This window comes from Gallus gallus, chromosome 9 (assembly GCF_016699485.2).
Source record: "Gallus gallus isolate bGalGal1 chromosome 9, bGalGal1.mat.broiler.GRCg7b, whole genome shotgun sequence".
In the NCBI taxonomy this organism is placed as follows: Eukaryota; Metazoa; Chordata; class Aves; order Galliformes; family Phasianidae; genus Gallus; species Gallus gallus.
In genome coordinates, this window is record NC_052540.1 from 5983039 (window position 1) to 6002830 (window position 19792).

At 36.6% G+C, this 19792-nt stretch overlaps 1 protein-coding gene across 4 annotated transcripts in view; it reads left to right on the forward strand.

Moving 5' to 3' along the window:
- CLSTN2 (calsyntenin 2) overlaps positions 1 to 19792 on the forward strand; it is a 304706-nt gene that overhangs the window by 235323 nt on the left and 49591 nt on the right. For all 4 annotated transcript variants that reach the window (XM_015277049.4, XM_046898580.1, XM_040705896.2 and 1 more), the window contains 3 exons: positions 4304 to 4489; positions 7181 to 7429; positions 7750 to 7871. In XM_015277049.4, the coding sequence (XP_015132535.2) occupies positions 4304 to 4489; positions 7181 to 7429; positions 7750 to 7871 (557 nt within the window). The remainder of the gene's footprint in view (positions 1 to 4303; positions 4490 to 7180; positions 7430 to 7749; positions 7872 to 19792) is intronic.

Below are 19792 nucleotides of genomic sequence, written 5' to 3' on the forward strand. Positions count from 1 at the left end.
TTGGAAGTAGAAACTTCCATTAATTTACCTAATAGATTGATACTACTCGTATCAGAGACTTTTATAAAGCTATTGTGCTCCATTTGTAAGGCATGTATGGCTTTTCTGCCACCAAAAGGCGCATTCCTATCATCTCTTTCAGGTGAAGCAGTCATTCAGAGACCATATAAAGGTCACATCAGCTTGCTTCTCCTGCTGAAATATAATCTTTCTTTTATTCAGAGAAGGGCAGGACCTTCTCTTTTAGTAGCAGAGGGATCTTAGAACATTTGTGAGTACACATACTTCACAGATATTATTTATAGTAGTTTATAGCATGAAAGAGGTTGGTCAGGTACAGAATCCTCACATAAGAGAATCAGAAAACCATCCCTAGTCCTGAGGAACAACTTTAAAAACTTAATAAATAAATAAAATAAAAATCTTCTGCAGTAAATATAAATTGACTTCCATTCTCATTCCATGCATGTACCTGGCAGTTTAAAATGTAATGCTTGTGTTGTTTTAGCTGTAGAAGATATTTGCCCATTTTTTAAAATGAAAGTTATTGCTTTATGACTTCATGCCACTCTAATCTTGGAGCTGCTGTGTATGTGTCATTAAACCAGGGTAATTATAATGAAATGCTCACACTGAGCTGTTAAATTGAATCACACTCTTTAGTAGAATACCTAGTCTTATCTTTTTCAGACATTTGAAAATTAATTGAATTGCTGAGTACCTCTAGCTGTGGGGCTCACAGGTTACGTGAGTTTATACTCATTTTCAGTACTTGTACTGGCTCTGTTCTCCCGTTTACCTACCAGACATACTTAGACAAAGCAGACACATCTGTTTCAATCTCATTTTTAAGATAGAACTGCACTTTCTCAGCTAATTCTGCTTAGGTCTTATGGCTAAATACACATGAATGTTCCAGATAGGTGTTTTTGTATGTCTCTTTTACTGTGTCCTTTTCCTAGAAAGGCACTGTGATGTATTGTCCAAGATTGTTGTGTTGTTTGGGGTTTTTTTTTTGCCTGGCCATATCAGACTGGTGGTTCATGGGCATACTGCTCACCTAATGGAATGAGCTCTTTTTCCACATTTCATTCTTTTAGTACTGATGCACAAGTTTACTGAAGAAGTTCCTGAGTGTGAACTGGTACTTAGTATCATAACCACATAGCAGTGTTTCTTTAACACCAGTTATCAACGTCTTGTCCTGTGCTCAGGATATTCTGTTTCTGCATTGACTTCCAGTGTAGGATTACCTTCCAGTTTCTTCATCAGCAACAGTAATTAATACAGTTTTGCATCAAGATCAGGAATAGAAAAGTCAAGTATTCCCAAGGTAGATTCATAAGGATCCTTACTAGATGAATCCCCTGTGTACCACAAGCTTTACTTTTTCGGAGTAACCTATTTTTGTCTTCTCTTTAGAGAGTTCTTTAAGGCCTGTTGGAAAAAAAAAAATCCAAATGAAGACTGTCTTCTGCCAGGCTAAACAGGGCTGATTTTAATCAAGTTTTTCCCATTGGCTTCCCCTTCCCCCCACACTGGGGAATCAGTGTTTACCTTCCTAAATTTGCACTGTAATGTGGTAAAGCTGTACATCAGCTTGTGCCAAAGGACAAACAGTCCTGTTTGAGTTTAGTTAATCAAGCACAGCCTGCCACTTCAGATGGGACTATGTCTTCTGACTGTTTGAAAACCCTGGACATGAGTCACATTTCAAGATCTAGTTCAAAATGCCAGTTCTGAAATTCAGAGTCTTTGTAGACTTAGGTTAGATAAGATTCTTCCTCTGAATCAATTCTAGAGGAACTGAAAAATTGCCACAACATTCCTGAGGGGAAGCTGCTGGTTTTTTGAATGTGTCCAATAGAGGATGCTGGCCTCAACCTCAGTGCTTCTGGGACACTGAAATGCCATGGGGACAGTTACTACATAAATAAGATACTTACTTGTAGCAAAGCTGTTAGTAACTTTAAGGTATCCTGGGTATCATGCCCGTGTATCGCCCTGTGCCTGCCTGCGGAGGCATTGTGTGTGATTTGGGGTAGTCCTTGGCTAACTTCTTAAATATATGCTGAAGCCTCTTTCCATCAGTGGAAGAAGTTCAAGTGGGACTTAGGATTTTGGATTGATCCGTGATGCTGCAGGAGACCAAGGTACAAAGACATTACTTCAAGTGTAGTTGATGTTTTACAATTTAGAGCTGAGAAAAATGCCGGTAATTTAAAACATTCAGGGCTTATGATCCCTGGTCACAAGTCATCATTTTTAACAAGTAGAAAGGTAATACTGGGAAATGAAACAACTCTTCCAGTTCAAGGGACGCCCATATAGCAGTAATAGAGTACCATTATTCTTCCATATGAGTTGAGGCATTTTATTTATCGTATTTTATATAAAACATTCTTCATATAACTGCAGTTGCATGTGCATTTGCATGTAAATAAGTTACAGTGAGCAATTCAGTTACGTTCCAGTTACAAATAATGAATATTTTGCATGAGAGCCAATTGATTAGTTATAACAGAGTAGCAAGAAAGTATCTGAAATCTGAAAGCTGCTGAGATACAGATTTGACTATTATTTTTCTTGTTGGTGAGGAATTTAATGCTTTACTAGTGAATAAGAGATTAGAAAAAGCAATAATTCTTATGTTAATTCTTATGTTATTAGCATATGTTCAAAACAAGTTGTTTTATTTTTATCTTGAGTATTTGAAATAATTTCCTGCTCTCATTTGATTGAAAAAATATTAATTTCAAGTTTCAAAAATGGATTTAATTTCAAGTTTCAAAAATGGATTAGAAAGAAATCTGTTATTGTAATGATACACCTTATGATTCTTGAAATTCAATGGGAACTGTTTTAGTTGACAGTAAAGTGAGATGTAAGCAATATTGCAGATCAAATCTAACTATATGGGATATTACTACTACAATAGTAACTCAGCTGATATATGCACAGGCAGTATAGTCATAGCTGTTTTTTAGTCAGGGACGTCCTAAAAATTCTAATAAAAATAGTTTTAATATCTACAGAATGTTCTGTGAAGTCTCAGCTTCCTGGTGGAAGCAAAATGCTTTGTCGTCACCATGTGTATTAAAAGTCACAAAGAAAACCTGAGAGTCCCAATGCAGATGCAGATTGTCAGCATCCCATCTTCGTCTGTACTCTGGACTAGTGATTGCTCTGCATTTCAAAGTGTTTCCCTGAACTGTCAGATTTTGGTGTGGTATTTATAGAGCACCCTTCTTGAAACTTTCTGAAAACTAAGTCTCTTGAAAAACACCAAACTTTTTCACTTACTGAATTCATAGATTTGTCTCTGTACATTTGCTTTAAGAGGTTTCATTGACTGCCAGGACCTAGTTTTTTTTTTCCATTTATAGTCTCCTCTTTTACCTAGGACTAAAAATAGAGAAATCTTAACTATGTATGCAGGAGTACTTCTAGTGGGAAATTTTACAGGTACACAGATGTACACTCTGGTAGCAGAGCTGAATAGTTTTGTGAATGCAAAGTAGTTAACTATTTACATCTCTGTATTAGTGTGGCATTGTCATTTATGTTCTTTAGAAGATTGGCTACAGTTGGCTGAAATACGAACAGGAAAGAGCCAAAAATTCATGTTTTTAACTAATGATGCTTGTTAAGGATTTCTCTGAAGCAAGATATAGTTAATTGGATTAAAAAAATTAAATGCTTCAGTTGAGAAACAGTGGTATGTATACCATGTTCTGGTGGCCTAAGGCAGGTGATTGTTCAATATGTTGTAGACTGAGACATCTGCACAAGCACAGCTTAGCCAGACCTAGCTGAATGCATGAGTAGTCTTTTGAGCTGCAACTTTCAGTCATGGATACTTCACTAAATTAAAAGACAAGAGGTAGCACTATAGACACGTTATATTAGCTTTTGGACACAGTCCAGTAAGACTGATGCATATCGCAGGTCCTTGGAGATATTTCTTCTTATCATAAAACTATGAAATCTAACCAAATGCAGTGGAGCCAGCAGCTTCATCTCAGTAGAGCTAGCTTGTAGGATGTCATAGGGACATGCACGTTGGAGACCCTGACTGATTAGCAGTTATGCTAGGATATGTAACCTGTGTTTGTGTGATTTAGTGGTATTATTTAATAGAGCCTGATGCTGAGGAAAAACCAAATTTATAGGATATTAATAAAATAAATGATTCTTATGTTAGCCAGGGGCATTTGAGAGCAATACGTCATCTAAAATTACATAATTCCTGTCCCATTTTTAATCTCTCTTGAATTTTTTTGTTGTTGTTGCACTTTTCCAGATTGGAACAAACGTATTGAATACAAGCCTGGCTCCGGCAGCATACCTTTGTTTCCCAGTATTCATCTAGAAACGTGTGATGGTCCAGTTTCATCAACACATACAACGATCGAATTGCAGACCAATTATATTGGAAAAGGCTGTGATCGTGAAACCTACTCAGAAAAATCTCTGCAGAAACTATGTGGTATGAACATGGCTGTCAGTCAATATAACAATCTTTTAACAAAAAAAGTGCCAAATCCTTTTGACTTGTAAGCATGCGATATAGGTATTTAGCTGAAATGGTTCATTTTTGATTGTAGCAACGAAAATCATAGGACTGATGGTTAACTAGTGCCCTATTCTTCTCTTCCATTTACTTTCACTTTTTTTTTTAATGCCTTTTCCCTGCTTTACTACTTTTTCTCTCCTCACCTCCTACTCTTCCTTTCTCTATTTTTTCCTATTTTCTTATCCTGCATCTTTCACATTCTTTCTTTCCGTTGGTACTAATTCTGTTTTTGTGACAGTATATTGAGATTTCGTATATAAATTGGCCATCAAACAAAGACCATAGGATTTCATAATTGAATCTCTATCTTCTGTTTTAAGTCTTCCTCACTCAGCTTTCTGCTCTGCTGCTAAGTACTGTGCCAGAGCAAAAGCAAACAAAAATAAAGGAACATTATGGGCAATCATTTGAGGAAAGATATTTAAGAAACACTTGGGGAGACTGAGAAAGAGAGGTAAACATGAGGGAGAGTAATAGAATTCACATAACATGAAAATATTTTCAACCTGAAAATTGCTTAGTTTAATGCTGTATCTCTGTCCTACTAATGTCCTAAAAAAAAAAAAAAAGGAGAAAGCCCATTTGCCATCTATATGCATGCATCATCATCATATTCATGATGTTATAATTGAGAGGTTGAGCAAAGCTATGAGACCAGACCCCGAACTTGGTTTCATAAAATGTTAGTGTTTTAAATAAAAAGAAATATATTATAGCTTAAGTCAAGTACTTCCGCTGACTCCAAGAACTTAATGTTGGCAGCAAAAAAAGAACATTGTTTTATGCCTATTACAGACCTGTACTGCAAATGGCACAAACACCCTGTTAACATTACTTCACCTGCTAAAACTTACGGAATAGCAAGTTGAATTTCAAGTCTTTTTCTACTGAACAAACCAGATGCTTCCGCAAAGTCAAACTTTAATTCAGTGGCTGGCTGTACCACACGTAGGCCTAAACAGGTTAAAAACAGAATGGTCGAAACATTTCCACAGGTTTGACAATGCCATTGCAGTAGCTGCAGGCAGTGCGTGAGCTATTGGACAGATCTAACTATACTGCTGAACTTCCAGTTTTAGCTTAGCATATCTGTGAAGGAATTGGATGTGAAGCAGTTGAAAAAATAGAGTGTGAAAAAGCATATGTAAAGGAAGTGGGGAAAGTTTTACTGATGAATGAGTATTTTTTTTGTCCAAGGTTTCCATTTCTTCATAAAGAAGTATAGACAGGGTAGAAACTGATAATAGGACTTTGATTAAAAAAAAAAAAAAAAAAAAGGTTAAAATGAAAGTGAACTTTACATCAGAGTTGCATTTGGGAAAGATTTACATTTTGATATCTGGCTTTTGTTGCCATCCCTACTGTAGAGAGAACAGGTTATCTTATGAAAGCACGTTAAATTATTTATGGGAAGCAGTTATCTTCTAGAAATGATCTTATTTTATCTTATGGTTGGATAAATAAGTTCTTAGTGAAGGAAGGAGACCCTGCTTTTTTTTTTTTTTCCATCGGTGAAGTATTGTGTGATTGCAGAGAGTGCAGAATTGAATGATCAGAGACAAGTATTCATTTGCGTCATATGAAAAGCAAGATTCTCTCTCTGTAACTGAGGATCCAGTTTATAAATCCTGTGCTCAGTTCTTAATTTATCAGTTAGAAATGCAGAGAATTCAGATGCTGAGGACCATGCATTTTTTTTTATGTGACTGATCGTTCAGCTCTGCCTTTCAATAACTCAGTAATGTGTACTTACTTTTGGCAGTAAAGGTGCGCGCTTTTACTGATTACATTGCAGCCAAATCAAGGACCTATTAATACTGTGCCTCAAAGCATTTTAGGAAGTATTTTTTTTACCTTATCATCCAACAGTAATAAAAAACAATGTGTGAAAGACTCAAGGGTTCAGCAACCCCCAGTTAATTCTAACAAACAAATGCATTTAGCTAGGGACCACTTATTAATGATTTACTTTCTGTAGAGGGACTGATCTGAGTTCTGAGTACCACTGAAGTCCTGTATCTATCATTAGGCAAAAACACATGCAGCTACAACCTGCCACAAGCCAGCACTAAAGTGATATTACCTCTTTTGCAATGAATATTCTGCATGGAATCATATTCATATCAAAAATATGAGTTTCTATTGCTGTCTTTTGGACATTAGGGCACTTGTTCTACGTTCATATCCACTGTACTGAATTTGGCTACACATCACCCCCATATACTACATATCTCTGTGCAGACAGGGAAGGAGGATGTGAAGCCTTCTTGTTGGAGGTACAAAACTTTGTTTTAGTCTTAGCACTGTTTGAAATAACTGAAGAAATGCCATTAACGAATTTTAGAAAACAATGAGAAATTTCTAAGAGAAGTAACTTAATGTTTTCTGTAGTCACCGTGCAGTACGTTTCATCTACTGGTTTTACTGGTTGAGCATGCTGGCTACTAGATAATGTGTATGTAATTTGACAGTGAAGCTTGCAGGACCATTTGAGGTGTGAAAATAATATAAATGTGTGAATCAGGCCCCGCACCCATAGTAAATTCATCTGTACAGTTTTTTCATTAGTGTCTCATTCTGCTATTAATTATATGCCATTTGCAGGAGCATCCTCAGGTGCCATTGACCTCTTACCATCTCCCAGTGCAACAACTAACTGGACAGCCGGGCTTCTCATGGATAACAATGACATGATTTTTAAATTTGATGGAAAACAAGGAGCCAAAATTCCAGATGGTATAGTCCCAAAGAATTTAACTGATCAATTCACCATCTCTCTGTGGATGAAACATGGACCTAGCCCAGGACTGAGAGCTGAGAAAGAGACTATTCTCTGCAACTCTGACAAGACAGGTGAGTCTTATTGAGGAAACATTTGGAGAAAGGCATAACATACTTGATGAAGCTCAAAAAGTAGTTAGATTGAATATTGATTTGGATCTTATTTATTAACTTGGACATAATGCTACCATAAAATGAATATGGTATAGTTCTGGAAGATACTATGTAGCTTTCACTAGAATCATAATGCTGCACGATATTGGAAAAAACACAATTTTGATTTGTTGGTTTTTTTGTTGTTTAGATGTGTATTGCTTTGAAATACTTTAACCTAAACAAAAGTGTTGGTGATAGTTCAGCTCATCAACTAATCTTCCTGCACCCTCTTTCAGAGATGAACCGACATCACTATGCCTTGTACGTGCACAACTGCCGATTAGTGTTTCTATTGCGTAAAGACTTTGATCAGGCTGACACCTTCCGCCCTGCAGAATTCCACTGGAAACTGGATCAGGTACTTGTGGCTTTTTCTTATCTGTAACCCATCCATACCTTCATCTGCTTTAGAAATCACACAGAACAACTCAAATACTAATGTAATTGTTTGGGGAAATCAGAAGACTACTTCAGTTACGTTGCAAATTCCAACTGTTGTGAGCCTTTACTGGGCTCCACAGAGAAAGAGATAAATGAGTTAGCTTGGCTGAATCATTCATTTCAATAAGTTCTTTAATGGAGTCATATTTAACACTAGAGGTTTATATCCATTGTCAGTGGAGAATCTTGGAGTCATGACATTACATGTAGTTCTATAAAAGTTTTCCATTTATCATTAAAAAAAAAACAGTTTACTGTATCAGCATAGTGGAAGTGCTGAAGTCTTTTCACTACAGAGTATACTGACATGTGGGAAGCAATTTTTAATATATTTTAAGTCTAATCTGTGGATTTTCACTTTCATCTGCTATGCTGTATGCAATTTATCATTTTTATGAAGAGTATATTGTAAGGAAATTATTATTAGAGAGATAAGAGTTGTCTTTGAAATATTTATCAATCTTAAACAAGATAAGGATCGTTTGGATGAAAGAAGACATATCTCATCAACATGGTATTTTATGTAAGCAAGTTTCTTCATGTCTTTGGGCCCACACTGTAATATCAAAGATGTAGGTATAGGGATGGTAACTTTACTAATTTACCTTCAGAATGCCTATTAAAAGACCATCTGTGTCCTGATTATCAGAAGAATGTGGTGATAAACCATGGGATGACCATAGCACTTGCTTTTCATATTCATTAATCAGTTTGGAAACAGTTTCTGCTATATGTGATATGAAACCTCGGTGCCTAGATAGGAATACATTTGCATTATATCATATTTAAGATTACCAGTCTCAAGTAACCAATGTCAGCTCAGAAAATACTGTTCTGAGTGCTGAAGATGAATTTCAAATGGCTGTATAAGTAAAGATCTAAAATCATCAATGGTACTACAAAGTTTATGTAAAATATGAGGTTGGCTCCAAGAGTAATGCATCCTGTTCGATGATGTTGGCCCAAGATGTCAGAGGCAGATGTTAGCAGTACGGTATGGTAGTAGAGGTCAGACCTTCCCAACAATGTTCCATTTTGTTTTGCTGCCGTGTGACAGGTGGCAGCAGAGAGTCAATCTGACAAAATGGTGTCTGACATGGAAGTGCGTATGAAGCACAGCGTTGACAATGAATTTCTGCATGTGGAAAAAATTGCACACATTGTCATCTATCGGTGCTTGCTGAATGTTTATGGAGACTAAAGAGTGGGTGTGAGCAGTGGTGACGGCAGTGTGAAAGAGACTACAGCCATGCACGCTTGTTTATCACTGGTGAAAATGCATAGCTAATGGTGGTGACTGTGTTAAGGAAAAGTGTTCCGTAGCTGAGAATTTTTTCTATCAAATAGTGTTATTGTGCTCTTTGTTGTAGTATTCATGGAAATAAATAGCAGGAAATTAATATTACTTTTGGAGTGAGCTATGTATTTTGACTTGGAAAGCTGAGTGCAGTCAGCCTCTCTTCTATATCCTTTGAATAGGAGAGTAACTGTGTCCGCTCAGTAAAGAAATACATGTGTAACTCTTGTAACTTAGCGGTGATGAAACACTGGTAAATGTACTGTCAAGAACCATTTTCCATCATCAGGGGATGTATTTGATCATGTGAAAGAACTTTTTCATCTGTGTTACCATCTACAGTTACTTTATTCTCACTTTAGTTTCTCCATATCATTTCCTGAGTTAGTTTGTTGTTGTTGTTTTTAAGACATAAATCAGAAAGCACTGAAATGCTAATATATTTTAATTTCTATTTTTCCTTCTTATATCACAAAATAGACTGGATATCCTGAACTACGTGAGGTGGGAGTATACCATGCTTTAAGTATGGCATTTTATAAATAATTGATTCTTTCAGTAGGGAATTTTTCTGGGAGTAACTTTTCTCATTAGCTTATTCATGAAACATTGTCTTATGTGAACTCCAAAGCAAAAATAACATTGAACTAAAATACATTTACCAGACAAGCTGCCATATGCATTTGCGTGTCAGTAAGATCATGTTTTGGCAATTAATTGCACCTCTAATATGATCTTCTGACTTCCTAATATATGGAAAAGATTCTCATAGGGCAGGATCAACACTGCTATAGTATAACTCATAGCAGTCTCTTCCCAGTTTTTCATGATTATTTGCAAATGCTCCTTGATTTTAATAGCATGGTTTCTGTGGGGGAGTAGCTGGGTACCTACATGATGCTCTGCAATGTCAGCCATCTCCCACAGGTTGCTCTGTAGGTCCAACCAGAAAAGGACACTTAAGTACACTTTGCTGATGGCATAAACAGGAGATGTATAATCCCTCTTTGGGTTCCTATGGTTTTATTTGGTATTTTAGAAATTTAGAAAGCAAGCTAAAAAAGTTAGTGGTGTTCTTTAAGCCTTCTAGATTACACTCCCCTCTACAAAACCAAGTGCTTAATCCATAAAGGAAAGGCTTGATCTGTCTGAATGCAGGACTCGTGTGTGTGCTAAGTTTGAGGACAATACTAAACTGCAAGAGCTGTTGTCTTCCCCAAGGGTAGAGTCCTTGTAGAAAGACCTTGGAAAATATTAGGGCTGGGCAATCACCAGCTATGTGAAGTTGAACAAGAGCAAGCGCCAAATTCTGCACCTGGGGTGGGACAACGCAGAATATATGTATAGATTGGAGGACAAGAGGCAGGAGAGCAGCCCAATGTAAGGGAATCTAGGGGTTCTGCTTGACAGCAAGTTGAGTCTGAGCCAGCAGTGTGCTCTGGCTGCCAGAAGGGCCAGCTGTACCTCAGACCCAGCACAGCTAGCTGTTGAGGGGAGCGGATGTCCCACTCTGCCTTGCATGGTCTCATCTTGAGCATTGTGTGCAGGTTAGGGTTTGGGTTTGGGTGGTCCTGTGCAGAGCCAGGGGTTGGACCTGATGATCGTTCTGGGCCTCTTCTAACTAAAGATGTTCTGTGATTCGTTATCAAGTAGATTATTGTGTGTGATGAGCCTTGCACTGGAATTTGAGTAGCATTGATGTTACTGATGAGTTAATATATACTTTTTATTCTTTAACATTTATAAATATCTAAAGGGAGATGGGAGGCAAATGGATGGGCCAGGCTCATTTCATTAGTGTGTAGTCATAAAACAAGGAGCAGTGGCCTAAAACTTGAATATGGGAATTTACAAACAGGCATAAAAACTTCTTTATGGAAAGGGTGATGGGGCACTGGAGCAGGTTGCCCAGAGAGATTGTGGAGTCACCTTCTATGGAGATATTCAAGACCCATCTGGACACCAACTTGTGCAACCTATTCTAGGGAACCTGCCTTAGTAGGGGAGTTGAACTGATGATCTCTTCCAACCCCTGCAATTCTGTCATTTCATTGCAGACAGATATGCTTAGCTCAGGAATCTGCTTCTGTATGGTTTGTTGATTTCAGCAGTCTGTGTGAGTTAGAGTGTACATTGGTTCAAAGACAATAAGCTAAGTAAGAGTGTGTGCATCTAAGTAGCTACGTACAAGTGCAATTTCTTTCTTCCTTAAAGAATGTCTTGGACAATTCTACAGTTACTGTCTCAAATCAGTAAACCTAAGATAGCTGCACTAACAGAGACCTTCTCACATCTTGAGTAGAATACCAAGTATCTGTTGACAGAACAGTTCCTGGTGTAAACCCTAGAATTATTTACATCATCTTCTATCTATGGGCCTATCGCGGTGTAGTCCAGAAACTATTGGATACTTCATAGTGCTTATCAAAAAGCAGCTTGGCATTCCAATACAATCTCCTTGGTCTCAAAAGGGAAAGAAGTTAAGGGCTAGATTTTTGAAAGTAAGTTAACTGCTCTGGACTCTTCTGAAAATCCCACCAGTTGAGTTGTTGTTTTTTTTTTTTTTCTTCATATTTAGATTCTGAAAGACCTTTGGAAATCTCACCTTCAGAATTGTTCATTGTGTAGTGACAAATCTTTCAGATTCTTCGGGTTTTCTTTGAAGAAAAAAAATGCAGTGCTACAGATCAGGTTGCATACATAACTGTGGAAGACAGCTCAATGATTGGTACCCAGTTCAGCTGGAGCAGGGTAAAATGTGGCAGCATACTTCACTGCTGAGTTCGCTTTATGATTGCGACAACAATTCATAGCTTGTTTTTGCTGAGAGGAATCTTGTGACCTTGGAATAGGGTGAAGCATAAACCAGTGAAATCATTTATCATGGTTACAGCAGAGCAGTAAAATTTATTATGCCAGCTGCTTTGGGCTTTACCTAGCCCACAAAACTACTCACTCTTTCCTGGCAGTGGCCAGACATGTGACTTTATTACCATTCCAAATTTAATTTAATTCTTTAGATCACATTTCTATGGTGCAGAAGTGTGGCACAAACCTTAGTTGCAGTCTCCATTCTTGGCCAAATTCAAGAGGTCGTGTACCATTTTATATACCTATACATGAGCAGTGTCGCTGAAGCTCTGAGGTGCAGTGCAGCCATAACTGTAACTCACAGCAAGTGTCTGAGTCTTCCACATAGCTGTGGTGGCCAAGGTAGTTCTGGAGAATTTATTTTCAGTATGGCTTTAAGGGTGTCCAGCCCTAATTGTTACATTAAACTGGATGGACTTCAGTAAGGAAATTTTTTGCTTATTATACAGGATGTGCACAGCCTGTGTATGTGTCCTTTTACTGTTAAAATATTAAGAAAGTATTAATAAGAGCTCACAGACTTTAAATTGAAAGTCTCTTTGTTATTTATACGGAATGGGAAGGAATGTGGAGTGGAAGAAATTTATTCCCCTTCCCTCCCCCCAATTTCTCATACTTAATTATATATGACTATTCACACCACAGTACCTATTACAAGAGGTTTTGTACACAAAGTCAGTAAAAGGCACCTAAACCAGTATCTAATTTTCTCAAATGAGTAGGAGCAGGTGTGCTTTTAAGTGGACAATTTAGGTAGCCAAATATGAATTTGGGCCATCAAAGAATAACACATGAAACATACTTCGGTGATTTATTTTTTTTAATCTTCTTCAAGTCTGTGATGATTGATCTTTAGGGTTCTTTATGTATGTATCCTCATCTCATGGACAGATGACAGGTTTTCAGAAAATGGCTGTATTGTACAGCCTCCTCATGCACACAGGAGATAACCACATGTGGTGTGGTTCTGGTTCGGCTCTGAGCTTTCTGATCTCTCTGCAGCTATACAGCAGGCTTGGAAAATGGGGAGCTGGTGAGCTGCTTAACTTACACTCTTGATCATGTTTCCTTTCAGCCACTAGTGCTGTGTCTAGCTTTTGTCAATTACCTTGATGCAAGCATACCAGAACTGCAAAAGAGATCAGTGTGTAATGAGATTATATATTTCAGAAATTGAGTACTGTTGAAATTAGTGGGAGAATGATTTTAACACTGGCAGAATTTCTCCTTAGAGATATAAAAACCAAGCAAACAAAAGATCAAGTCTTCTCACTTCTTATCAATGCAAAAATATTCCTAAGCTCTGCTAACAACTCTATTGAGAAGGTTTGAATTACTGCCCCTTCCCTCATTGTCATCCTCAGGAAATCTCTTTTGATCATCAAATTTTTTGCAATAAGTTTCCTCTTTATTTCAGGTCAGTAGACTGAGAACTCTGTCCCTCATCTTCTGTCTAACTGTTCTCTGTGGCCTCCATTGGACTAAATCCAAATGATAGTTTGAATAATGAACCAAGGCAAGCAAGACTTTGGTTGCAGTGGAAAGCATAACATTATGCAGGCCAATTCACAGTGTATTTCACACTCTGTGTACTACGGATGTTACATTACTCGAACTGATACTGAGGGGTGGTCAAGCCAAGACATTTTTTCCTTCTTTTAAGTCAGAATGGGAATACTTCTTTGAGCGGAGGAAAGGATCTTAGCCAAGTATCCACATCTTTAATGAACTTATTTTAGTTTGCAAGGAGAATTATATTGTTTTATGCCCATGTTATCATCCTGAAGATTATCTTTGAGCCCACAAGCAAAATCAGCATTGTTTTTTTTTTTTTTTTTCCATCTTTAAGTGCTGTTTTGATAATTTTCTATTCAGCATCAGGCTGTTTTTCAAAACAACCTTTGTTAGCGTAAGAATGAGTCAGCAGTGCTGACAAATGCTGAAAATACTCTTTGAGATTCCAGTTTATAGGAGCTTTTAAGAGATACATATTTTAATGCAACTGTAATATCATTGCTATAACAAAATATTGAGAAACAAAACACAGTGGCTGCCAAGAACTGGCTTTATGACATGCAAATATTCCTTTAGCCAGGCTCTGAAGTTTTTCCTATAAATTGACCGTAGATCTGTGCATTTCTGATGTCTGTAGTCCAGCCCAGCGTGAAATGCAATGACTGCTCTTATGCCTCTGTAAATGTTCTGTATCCCTTCAGGAGAAAGTGTACTGCCCACAGAAAATATTTTAAAATTTAGCTATTTCTATTTTCTTGAAATTATTGAGATATGTTTCTCTGTATTCCACATTATGCCATTTTTTCATTTTAATGCACCATGATCGTTTTATTATCATGGAATATTGTTTTGAAGGTTGTTCATACTAGCTTACTATTTTCCAAAGACTTAAGGTGAGCCAGGCTGTTGTAGCACCATGAAATAATAAGTATTACTGACTTAAAGCTTACCATGGGAATATCCCCATATCAAGTGAATTTCTCACAAGGTAAAAACATCCATAGAGAGTTTTTAATACACCTAGAAAGCTGGAGTAAGGGCTGCTAAATTGCATAGTTTTCTGTAATACTTTGAGAACTCTGAAACCTAAAGGAAACCTAGAACAAAAATTCCTAGTTAAGATATGTATTCAGTTACCTTGAAAGTGAACAGGCACATTTGTTTTCTTACTTATGAGTTATTATTTATATTGTACACTATCTGTGATTTATCAGTTATGCCACCAGAGTTTTTATGAAACATGCACAACTGTTTTGAAGAAGTTGCCCATGAGCAAAATTTGTTGTTACTTGGGTGATTTTACTAGGACTGCTGAGTGGCTTATCTTTCAAGTAAAGCAGGCTGACTTTGGAGCATTCAGAAAGGTGCTTGAAGCACTTCACAATGTTGGTACCGACATCTTTACCCTTCGCAATGCACATTAGGAGATAAATATGAAGTAATTTATCTGTGTGCACGAGCTGCTTATTTTTACTTTGATGCTATGGTTTCTGGATGTGTGCAGTTCTGGAAGTATTGGTTTTCGATTACTTTGCTTTCCACATTTTGATATTTTCTTGGCAATAGAAAAGCCTAGAAATGCCTGCATTTAAGCAGTTGATGAACATTACATAAAAAAACTGCAACTGTGCAGCTAAAGTAGTTTTGCATAGTTAAAAAATAAACACAGTGCGCTAACTGTAGTCATAAAGTGTTACTGAACTGACATGCTGGCTTGATGCAATTTAGCAACAAACTTGATTATAATAGAATTATTTAATTGTGAACAAACTATGGATCTCATTTATTAAGACACACTGAAATTACAGCATGACAGCATAAAGACATACTGCATTTAGAAGAATAATCAGGGCTTTCATGTGCTTTTTCTGTCAGTATGATAAAACAGTCTCAATATTTAAAGCTGTAATTAAGCCATCCATATTTTTAAACCTATTGTGAATACAAGTATTATGCATTACAGGTTTTAAGGCTAGAAGAGCAGCTCATACCTTGTGTACAAACTACAGTTCACAAACTTCTACTTCACTGCAGTGTTGCCACAGTGCAACTGTGAATGTAAATTGTATAGCAGTGTTCTTATTGGGAAGCAAAATACCTTGTCTTCTACAGAAGTTTTCTGTCACACAGTGATGGGGAGAAAAAAAGTAAAGGAATTTTTCATTTTGCTCTGAGAATGCTAGATATAACACGAGAGTTTCAAGAAGTTCATAATTATTGAAATACACTGGGCCTTGGGATGCACGTCTGTTTATTCTGCCAGGTTGATGACTGTGTTCAAAAAGACACCTCAGGTCATGCATTTCTGTGAAGCTAATGGAGTCTCTTCTTATGGAGCAGTGCTTATTAGGCAGTAAGAAAAAGTATGGTCTTACAGTGAAACCTTTTCTGGCCAATATACAAAGCAGAGTAAATGGCAACAAGCAAAAGTACAGCCCAAGAAGAGGTGCTGGTTTTGAGAAGAGGGTAATATTAATAATGTGGAATTTTGGCAAATGACATGAAATAGGAAAGCACATTACAGTCAAATACAAATTAAAATTAAGTCAGTCTATCACAGTTAGAGAACAGAAATCGCCCTACTGTATTTTTTTTCCATAAATCCAACATGGTTTTGGATTAGGATACCAAAGCTTTTTAAGTCTATAAGTCTCTAAGTCTTTAACTAAAGTCTTTGCTACTGAAATCTGCATTGAAATGGAAGAAGAACTTGATCTAGTAAACTCATTTTACGCATCACTCATTAAATTCTATTTTCTTCTTCTAATTATTATTGTATTAGATATACATGGTACAACTTTTGTATAGAGAGATGAACTTTAAATGTTGTCCTAAAATTCTTCCGTCCTTCTCATGTGACTCCTCAATTAATGTCTAATATTTTAAAAATATATATTATTATGGCTGATAATTAATGAAATTTGTGTTGATAATTTGTTATGGAAAATGACCACACTAACAGCTCCACACCTAAGACTGCAGGAGGCCTTTACTGTGGATTTGTCAGTCCTCACTATACCTCTTCTCTATATAATCAAAAACTGTTTTCTTATTTACACAACTCTGGGAATGTATTTAGGAACGATTGTTGATAGGTAAGACAAATGTTTATGATTTACATGATTTTGAAAAAAGATCAATTTCACTTTTCACAAAGAGCTCAGCTTTTTTTAGGATATTGACTGTCTTATGAAATAGATTTAAGAAACAATTCTTGAAGATTTCAGGGGAATTGATGTCAGTCGGCCATATTGAGCTATTACTATAATGGTGGACTTATTTGCTGAAGAAAGTAAAATGTTCCTGAGAGCTGCATTAAGCATCTGCAAGGCATGCAAGCCAATGCCTCTGCTGGTGTAAATCTGCCCTGTTCTTTTCAATTTCAGCTACTGCTGGGAATATAAATCTTGGCCATCCTGCAGAACCCACATACGCTCTTTAAGAGTAAAGACGATGCCAGCAGCTTTTAAATAGGATCAGGATAACAGGGCAGTTTGTGAATTCAATGCCACCAATTAGAAATGAAGTCTTCTAAATGTGCTTGGATCTGCGAGCGCTGCCAGAGCACAACAGAGCTAGGAAACAAAGCTGCAACATTTACCACCAACCAAAATCTTATGTTAAAAATGATTGTAAATCCATTTATATTTCAGAAGTATGGAAGTAGAAAATGGGAATCCTTTTGTATGAACAATTTCATGTCTTAAAAGCATGTTTCAGTTTGGAGCCACATATTCTTTATGAATAGGAAATGAAGTCTACAGAATCTTTCTTGGCAGGCAGAAGCAGGAACTTCATTTGGATTTTGGGATCATGGAGTCATAGAGTGGTTTTGGTTGGAAGGGTCCTTAAAGCCTGTCTTGTTCCAACCCTCGCCATGGGCAAGGACACCTCCCAGTAGTTCAGGCTGCCCAGGGCCCCATTCATCCTGGCCTTGAATGCTTCCAGGGATGGAACACCCTGAAGCATTTTTTCAAGCGTTTAGTGAGAGTCCAGGGTCTTGCTTACTTATTTTCCAATCACAGTGATTGTATAATTGCAAATAGAGCCTTTTTGATTTCATTTTTTTTTACATTGATTAACCTGTGGACTCGCATTTTTTCCAGAGCTGTCTATTGTTCTTGTTATAATTGGATACATAGCCTGCATGGCTTTTTTTTTTCTTTGCATAAGTGACTTCCAGCTGTTTCTCAATGAAGTATCTCTTAGATCATTGCATTTGGATGCACTCCTGAGTTGAGGGTATGCTGTAGTGCCTCACAGCCATTACAGAGACCCCAGTTTTCTTTTTCTGAGTGTTCTGAATATTCAACTGAAAGTGGTTGAATTAATGGATGTTCTTGTATTATCTCCCTGTACTCAGCTAAAGCAAATAGAGCAGTTGGGATCACAGTTAGAAGTATGTTCCAATTCAAACAGAAATGATTTCATTAATCTAAATCTAGTGTTTATACAATAGAATACGATACAACTTGGTATGTACAGATAACAAAAAACATCTAGTTTCTTTCAGATAACTTCTATAAGAGATCTTTCTGCATTTCATTCATGGATTCTTTGCGTTACTGTTTTTCCCCTCCTTGACTGTCACTTTCTATCTCTAGAGGACCAGTTGTGTTTTGATTTCAGAAATACATTGTCCTAAGCTGTTACACCATTTACTACCTATGGACTTATCTGAAAATATTTAAGCAGTTACAGTGGTTTTCATTATCTGTCCATATACTTTGATATTTCAGCTATTCTGTAATTCAGAGTTTCAGTTGCAGTTTTCATCCATGTTAAGCACCTTGTTTTGTTTAGGAATCTAGGCATCCAGTGTCAGCCTACAAATAAATCTGCATCTACATCAATCACTGAGTAATTGAGGCACAACATCTCAGCCACCTTTTGGATTATACAAAATAATAGTTTGGATTTATGGGACCATATTTAGGTAGTTTTAGTATAGAGACTTTTCTTGGAACTTTTCAGGAAAAGAATAAAGAATCACCACACAGATTTTCCTGAAGACTCATAAAATCAAGTAATTTTCTGCTTTCTTACATATTCCTGAGCTTGTTCTCTGAAAATGTTGAAAACCATTTATGCCCCACAACTAGGAGTAGGTACCTCTTTACTCATGACTTCATAGTTTGGGAGATTTAGCCACCTTTTCAGCATTTGAAGGCCTTCTTCAATCTTTGAAGACAACATATCAGTTCTTGGTGTATACATGTACAAAGGTGTCTTAGAATTATCAATCCAAAAAACCTTTATCTTTTAAGAAGATGTAGAGTACAGTACCTCATTCCTGCCTTAGTTCTTAAATTTTGCTGGCTTCAGATGAAGTACTGTATTTTGCTTGAAAATTTGAAGGAAAGAATAAATAATGAAAGGATAAATATTTCCTTAAATTTCCGCACTAAATATATGTATCATATTCTGTTAGAAATGTCTGAGTTCCAAGTTGAAGAAGTGCTGCTTTTGAGCTTCGGTATGAAAAAAGAGCATATATCTGTAACTGCTGCTGATAACGTTTGTATAGAAAAACTCCTCCTTGAATTTCATGCCTTTAGAAGTCCTGTCCATTAATTTCCTATTTCACAATACCTCTGCTAAGAGCAAAAATATTCAGGTGTTTAGTTCAAGGGCATCTTACAATATTTATTTATTCTTCACTGAAGTAGGAGTTTAATAGAACTGATGTGTGCTTTGCAGTCAGTCTGCATCTGTGCTAAAGGCACATAGGGTATTTTTCACTGTTTTAAATTGAAATAGAATCGATCATCAAGAACTTAAATAATTTTCATGTTATTGTTATAATTTCCAAATTTCAGCTTATCTGGTTGTTTCAGTTATTATCTTAGAAAACTAAATGAAAGAGTTGCATTGGATTATCCAGACAGTCAACTGATGTATTGCAGATATTGATACACATTAGGAATAATGATTATCTTTAAATTAGCGGAGTATGAAACCTTTTGACTTAATGTAATACTGGCACCTTAACCCCATGCCTGAAATTTGAAAATGACAAAGCAATTCTTCATCAGCTAGCCAGAAAAAAAAGCCAACTTTAAATCTTTTATGTATTTCTTTCAATAATAATAAATCTAAAAAAAAAAAAAAAGGAATTTTTCACTGTGCTCTGGGAATGCACAACGAATACACTC